Raw genomic sequence first — 7,744 nt, forward strand, 5'->3', positions numbered from 1 at the left:
CTCTTGCCTCCAATGTCTTTGGAATCTTAATTAGAATCGCTACGTACCCCTTCTTACTTTTAGGGACATCATATACATCTTACCCTGCGTTAGCCTATTTACCGCACAACGACATGAAATTTTTTCGAGGTGTAACAGCTTGCAACCGATGTCATGGGTTTTTAGAGAACCTGAGTAGTTGTAAGTTAGTGTCTAGGAGTTTCTTGAGGACAAGCAAAGGTTTAAGTGTGGGGTTGTGACCAACGTCTAGACTTACATGTTTTTAGTCATCTTACGCCTCTCATTTGTAACTCTTTTCTTGTGTTTTAAGTACACTTCAACATCTCTACAATTGATATGTGTGTTTATTGTGTTTAGGTGATGACTTTGGTATAAAGCTCAGGTGGGTCATGCGCCGTGCCCTTGAAAATTGGCAACAAATTGTGGAGCTACCAAAATACAAGGGCACCCCGTGCCCACCACGTAAGTGGTGCAGCATGTCCTCCCATTTTCTGCCTAATCCAAGTCGGTTTCGAACTTTATTTGGAGACACGGCCCATGATCAAATCCTAGCGCTATATATACACATTCCACACATTTTTCAGAGGAGAAGAAGATTTTGGAGAGGAATATAACGCAAGGACGACTAAGCACATCATCGTGGAGGAATGTGATAGGATCTTAAATGGCACAAATGACTCAACTACTCGAACTTCTCCAAGGATTTGTGTTGGAAGCGGATTCATGGAGGATGAAGCTTTGGGAGCGTTTAAATGGAGTCATTGGAGGGCCTTCAACCTATGGGAGATAGCATGGGAGAAGGAGTCAAGAGTCCAAGGCCCAAGGCTTGCCTCTTAAAGTGGCTACAATTGCAAGCTTGGGTGATTCAAGGCCAGAAGATGGCTATTTGTGCAAGTGGCTACTTTGCGCAAGGAGGGTTATGGTTGCAAGAAGGTTATGCATGCAAGGTTGATTAGAGGGCCATCTATTCAAGGAGGGACGTGTTTGGCCATTGAAGGCCAATCCTTGAATTGAAGACTACACTAAGAAGACTAGCCAAACAAGGCCCTTACTTCGTTAAGGATAGCATTGTAATTGCTTATTAGTCTTCTTTACTTAGCTTGTATATATAGCTTGTCTTTCATTTCATTTACTGAGATTGGATGAATTATGTGTTGAATACTCTAAGGAGTGATAGTTTGTTTAGGGTTAGCTTAAGTAATGGTGGATTCCATTGTTGGTCTTGAACCATTTTCCATTGATTTCATGAAGGGTTGTTCATTTGTGGATTTCAATTGAATTTTCCTTGCCTTGATTTCAAATAGTATAGGTTCTTTGAATTGAATCAAATTGAGAGGGTCTAGGTTTCATATACTTAGGTTTGCTCATAGGTTCATTATTCATTAGGTCTTGCTTTTATCCTCTATTTTTCATCCCCTTTCTTCAATTCTCATCCCCAATTTCTTGTTATCTTTAATTCCGTGTTTTTGTGATTGATTTGGTGTTTCCCCCAAATCGATTCGTTATCAGAATGATTCACACCGTTCATCAATTCTTTCTTCGATTTACTTAGTTGAATAATTTTAATTGTGCAATCGTCATATATGAGTGACTAAGGTTCTTATTATTCTGGGGTTACGGGATTATTCATAATTGTTGTTAGTTGAAACTTGATGTTAGCATACGTTATCATTGATTCATATTGATTTAAATAGTTTGCTTACGCAATCCCACGCTTAATTATTTGATTGCTTGATCACCAATTAAATACTATCTTCGAATTTAGACTGTAAGTCCTCATAAAGAAGTCTATTTTGCATTATAGGATAAGGTAGAGCTTGTTCGATTCATCTAGGAATTCGCCCAGCGCTGATTAGCGGCACTCACTAACTTACTAGCAAGTGACATGCTAGTTGTAAACCTTTACTTTGTTCGTCTTGCTTAGTCCATTACAAGAATTATAAATGCATCCTTAGTATTAGAACGTTTAAGCGTCCATAACGTTTAGTAATTTGGATAGGTGTTATTCTAAGGTTACTCCTGTATGACGTAATATCAACGTTGGGATTAGTAAACTAGATTTTCAATGGACTAACTCAAGTGGATAAATTCCCCCGTAACTCTAGGATATCTTTCTTCTCTGAATTCTTAATCAAATTACTTCTCTTGTTCACTTTCTGTTTTCAACCTACAAACCATTGCTTTCTTGCAGTTTAATCTAGTTATATAGTTACGATAAAATCCTCGTTGGGAAGGATTGTCGACTACGTACGCTTGCGTGTTAGTTGGAACCGACCACTGAGCTAAATAAAAGAGGGGAAACAGCTTATTTCTTACATTTAGTATGATTTCTGTAGGTAAACAAATGACCTTAATGATTGAAAAGTTTAGGTAAAACGAACAGGTGTAACTCCATTGGCCAAAGATTTGATCACAATACTTTTTGAGTCTTACCAATTACCATCCAAGTGATAATGTTGTCAAAAGTTGGGTCAAGTAACTCATGGCTCCTACTTTTTAACACTTAGCTTACGCTTTGACAACGTTTAGCAAATAGTCAATCACATTCTTGAAGACCTTTGGACCAGAAGGGACTCGTAAAGAGTAAAGGCTTCTACCAACAACAACAGCTTGAGCACCAAGCCTAGTAAATTTCCATCAATACCAGGCTCAGTTGATTCTTGATAAGCAGCGAGCAAAATCCGCATGCAGTGCATGTCCGCCCTGTGTATATGAGATGTTACTTAAGCAGCTGAATTTTATTTAAAAAATTATTAGCAAATTATCATCAATCCAATATTGGATTTCTCAGCAATCACAGAGATATTTCATCATTACAGCCTTGTTAAATACAATGCATTGCACATATATTAGCAATGAATCCCAAGCAAGCCGTAGCCACTACAGTCTCACCCATGATTTCGTGTATATCATGCTGCGTTAGACATTCAACAATTACACATATCATGTATTATTATTATTTTTGACAAGACGTATTGTTTTCTCCAGAAATACAGTTACCAAATAATGTCCATGTCTCAGCCACGATATGTCAGGGGCACAATGGCTTGATTACTGCCCTCTATCAATAATAAACTTTCGCGCTTCCAGTACCAGTCAACTTCTTTTGTGCAAATACGTATAATAAAGCCCATCAATGACTTCATGAACACATGCACACAGACATTTTCAACCTTCTCACTTAATTCAAATGGAGTAGCAATTATTCAGGAAAAAAAAAATGGAAAAGCTGAGTGCGAAATTGAAGCTCTAACAAAAGCACAGGGGACAGCTTCTCCATGTGGATGCTCATAGTATCCTATAGCTTTGAAGGAAACTGTCTTACTATGATTATGACCAGAAGCTAACCAAGTTAATGATGCCTCAACAATGAGGCTCGAGACCAGACACAGCACATTGTTAAAATAAGATATGGGAAAAGTTTCTTTAAGTAGAATTTAATTCAATTCACTTTACACCTTTTCCTCACAGAAGAAGAACTAAGAACCTTTGCTAAAGCAGGCAGCATACTGTGTAATAAGTAAGGAATTACATTAGAAAGTTCCCCATGCCAATAAAGCAAGTTCAGCCAGGTTTGAAAGCTCCATATAAAGCAGATTTGAGAACAAGTCTTAAACAAGAGGTCAAGCAGATGCTAAGAAAAGGTCACACTGTGCAAGACAATCCTTTCCATGGTCCATTACCATTAACCAGAAAAACTACATAATTGAAAGGCAAAGAAACAAACCTTATAAACAATAATATGTGCCACTGGAAGCCCTTGGTTACCACCGTGCGCCAAAAGAGAGAGATCACCTATAAGATCTAAAACCTTGTGCCTGCAAGGTTCATCACTAAAACGCAGCGGTGGATTCAGCCAGCCTCTACTTTCACTGTAGAAGAGGTGATATCATACGTGAGGTTAAAATCAACAAAATACAACTTGTAGAAAACATAATGGGCTCAGATTGTCAGTGGTGATGAATTTTCATATGGATGTAGCAGCCTAGCATGCATGTTATATCTGATTAAAGCTACAACGAGATATACCACGCATCATTAGGTAATACTACTTATTCCCAACTAAATATTTCTTAAGCTTTCGAAAAGTTGGATAAAGCATAGGTGTTACCTAATTACATTTTCCAGCATTCTTCCAAATAAAATTAAAAAAGAAGTCTCTAACCTACAAACAATGGCGTTTTCTGCCGAACCCCCCTTGATAACTCCTGATTTGCATAGTTGTTCAACCTGGATATTAATTCAGCATAAATACCATAAAAATGTCATAAACATAACAACATTAATGACGAGTCATCAGCTATGTTGGACTCCTTAAGTACTGATGAAGGAGGACTTGGACCTCCATCTTATATTGTCTAGGCTCCAAATGTCCAGACCTGGGCGTGCCGGGGGTGTTGAGTCCCACATTGGTAGTGATAGGGGTTACTTGATCTCTTTATATAGTCTTGGGCCATCCCACATCTTGAGCTAGCTTTTGAGATTCAGTTAAGCTCAAGAGGTCTATTTCTTTAACAAAAGAAATAAATGCGAAAGAAGAAAGCAGGAATTGAGCTAAGTCAATTCATAATGATTTTGCATCAAGAAGCAAAACTCAAGGATGTCAAGTTTTTTTTTTTTTTTACAGATTTTAGTTATTATTGAAGGTCACATTTAAGCCCCTCACATTCCAGATTAGCCACTTCGTTGAGAAATAGTTGGGTTTCCCCCATCAGTGAGTCTGCCAAGTCCAGTTGTACCCAAATTTGTCCTGGAAAGTGTTTTTGTTGCCAAAGCTAGATCGTAATCTCATAGTCAAGTTCGGATACAGAAAAAAGAGGGCTAAAAATAACATTTTGAATCAGAAGATAGGAAGTTACCTGCTCATAAATGCAAAAGGTTCTTGCAGAAGCTAGTTCTTTGGAGAAGAAATCTTTATCAAGACAGGTTGAAGAGAACCATTGACAGCCAATTTCAGGTGCCTGCAGGCAGTAAAGCCAAATGAATCCATTTAAAAGACTTTTTTATCAAAAATAATTCTCCTAATCTTGGTAACTCAACATGTCATAGTTCTTAGCCGAAAGAAAGGCTCATTATCTCCTTTCAGATTTTGATTATTGAAATAAAATACTCCACCCATGGTCTGAGCTAATTAATAGTGGTCTTGAGTCTTGACAAAGAAGCTGTTTGCTACACAATCAATTGCTGCTCATCAGACAGACAAGTTTAGCACAGGTACCAAAGCCAAGAGTTCAAATTCAATTAAAGGATATTAGCAAAGAAACCCCTGCACTATGTCAGGCAATCACTGCAATCAGTTAAAAGCATGAAGATCTCCATACCATGTCTATTGATGTGGACAAAAAACAATGTCGTTTACTTTTTTATCATCAGTTACACTCAACTTTTCTTCCTTATTTCATCGAGAAGAAGAATAGCACAGCAGACAAACTCACAGAAATTTACCTGTGGAAAGTCAATGCCATAGGTGATCTTGACCGTTGAATAAGGGAATGCAGCTATAAAAGAATCATTTTTCCATACAGTAACAGGTTCTCTAAGAACAGGAGCTAATTTCTCACAGCTTTTACCATTACGATCTAATGCTACCTTCAGCCCAGCTTCTTCAACTGCTTCCACCCATTCTCTTGCTGATCCATCCAGAATAGGAACCTGTATCAGTTTGTTTAGTTCAACAATTAGTAATTCTGCTATCGAATATTTTTTTTGATACTGCCCTTCATCTAGTCAAATAAAGATATTTGAACAGCATAATTACCATAATTAATTGCTAAGATTACCACAAAAAGAAAAAAATGAATAAGCTAAAAGCAAAATCATAGGCCCTGCGAAATCTGGCTAACCTATAGTTTTTTTTTTTTTTTTTTTTTTCTAATAAAGTAAGGTAAATCTGACCTATAAATACTCTGTCTATTCCAAATTTTCTACCCAGGCTGACTTCGGTGGTCAAGTTAAGGAAATTTGACCATCAAATTATAGTTAAATGTATCTTTATTTTTTTTGAAACTGGTAACTTTCTGATAGTTAATGTATTTAGACTAATACAACCAGAACTTAATCTTCTTATAAGTATATCAATAATCTCATTAAAATAGAAGAAGCACCAAGAAGGTGCAGACTATGGTACAGTAAGGAAGACCAAAAAAAGGCATCGATGTTGTACACATCTTTCACTTTGCACACAAAATTTAATAAATGAAGAGATTGTATTTTTAGGGTTATGAAGCTACTCGTATGGAAGAACCTGTTGGTTCCTCTCCTTTCACATGAGCCACAAATGCACGCCGCGATTGTGTTCCCAATCTTTGTAACCTCGATTGTGCATGAACATACCCCTTTTCTAAATATTTATGTGAGTCATGTTTAATCATCTCCCAAGGCCAATACTGTAGGGGCTCACATATGTTTGTGATATATCATTGCTTGCACCACCATCTCATTAATCAGGTCCTCATAGTAACACTTACCGCTTTCATACTAAAAAAGGAATAGTCTATCGATCTCCTAATCCTGACAATTTCTTCTAAAGTATAGTTCCCTGCCTTGTCTTTTTATGGAAGCCTCAATTTTGCCAGCCAAGTTAAACAAATCTGGAGATTCCACTTGCATTAATAACCTAATAATACTTGGTCCTTTCCAAAGTTATGGTCCTGTTTAGACTTGACACAGTTATTTAGGAATGCAGAGCCATTATGTATTTGATGTGAGTAAGGGGAACCAAAATGGGAGTGATAAATTAGTGTATTGAGTGGTGTATACGGTAAAAACGGTGTAAAGTGCCACGAGAGGTCGGAGTAAAATATGAACGCCAACAGATGCGGCGTTGGATTGAGTTCGGTGGTTCGGATGAATTAATGTCCGAGGAGTCGTTTGCCCACTAAACCGAAGAGACACTAGCAGCCGAAGTGACACCAGAGACCGAAGAGACGCCAGTCAACACATGCGAGAAATCCGTTACGGGCTAGATTTCTCGCAGCCCGTTACAGCGTCTGTTACGCGGACTGCTGTGAAGGCGCCGTCGTTAGTATTAGGGTTTTATTAGGCTTTTAGGGTTAAGGAGAGGCCCATTCTTATACTATAAAAGGGGTTGGAACCCTCTCATTTTGTCTCTCTAATTTTGGACACTGACTACACTTACTCTGTAACATCTCTCCTAAAAGCTCAAGCTCTCTTTTAATTTGGCCCGGGTTCACAGTTCTATACTCCGGACCGGACCAATTTTCTAGTGAAGTTATACACGATACAGGCTATTATTCTCTTTATTTGCTATATTCAATTGATTGTTATTTCTTGTTTCATTATGTTGACAACTAATCAAACCACATATCCTTTAACCCGCATATAAATTTAATTGTTACCTTTTTAGGGGAAAACAGTTTGGCGCCCACCGTGGGGCTAAGGATAATAGTGGTGATTTGTTTACAACCCTACTTTCACTTGTTCTCTTGAAGTTTGTGATTTCAGGTTAACCTCAAAATGTCAAACAGCAGCCAATCAATTCACTTGAACAATAACGGTGAACCAGGTCACCAAGGCGAAAACAACAACGGGGTGCCGGTCAACGAGTTGCCCCAAGATCCAAATGGTGTTCACCCCGCTGATCCAAATGCTGTCAATTCGAATGACGTTGTCGACCTGAATGTTGACGGCAATCAGCCCGTTGATCCGTTCAACAGCAATAACCCCGTGATTTCACCACGGGCATCTGTATGAAAGACACCGGGCGATACGGGAGAAGAAATTA

The 7,744-nt window shown here is 38.2% G+C and overlaps 1 protein-coding gene across 1 annotated transcript; it reads right to left on the reverse strand.

Moving 5' to 3' along the window:
- Positions 1–2,350: 2,350 nt before the first annotated feature.
- On the reverse strand, positions 2,351–6,609 carry LOC132041374 (probable UDP-3-O-acyl-N-acetylglucosamine deacetylase 1, mitochondrial). Its single transcript, XM_059432086.1, has 6 exons — positions 6,516–6,609; positions 5,446–5,723; positions 4,860–4,961; positions 4,166–4,230; positions 3,728–3,872; positions 2,351–2,703 (listed from the first exon to the last, which is right to left on the reverse strand). Exons 1-6 carry the CDS (start codon positions 6,607–6,609, stop codon positions 2,650–2,652), a joined length of 738 nt encoding a protein of 245 aa, XP_059288069.1. The 3' UTR covers positions 2,351–2,649.
- Positions 6,610–7,744: the final 1,135 nt, after the last annotated feature.

This window comes from Lycium ferocissimum, unplaced genomic scaffold, assembly GCF_029784015.1.
Source record: "Lycium ferocissimum isolate CSIRO_LF1 unplaced genomic scaffold, AGI_CSIRO_Lferr_CH_V1 ctg10025, whole genome shotgun sequence".
NCBI lineage: Eukaryota > Viridiplantae > Streptophyta > Magnoliopsida > Solanales > Solanaceae > Lycium > Lycium ferocissimum.

Excerpts from the sequence above, each read along its gene's own strand:
- LOC132041374 (XM_059432086.1), bottom strand. The coding sequence starts at position 6,609 with ATGCAAGTGGAATCTCCAGATTTGTTTAACTTGGCTGGCAAAATTGAG. Across the intron at positions 5,724-6,515 it reads ACTATACTTTAGAAGAAATT|ATGAAGGGCAGTATCAAAAA; the intron begins GTCAGGATTAGG and ends TTATTTGACTAG. Across the intron at positions 4,231-4,859 it reads CCTTTTGCATTTATGAGCAG|GTTGAACAACTATGCAAATC; the intron begins GTAACTTCCTAT and ends ATTAATATCCAG.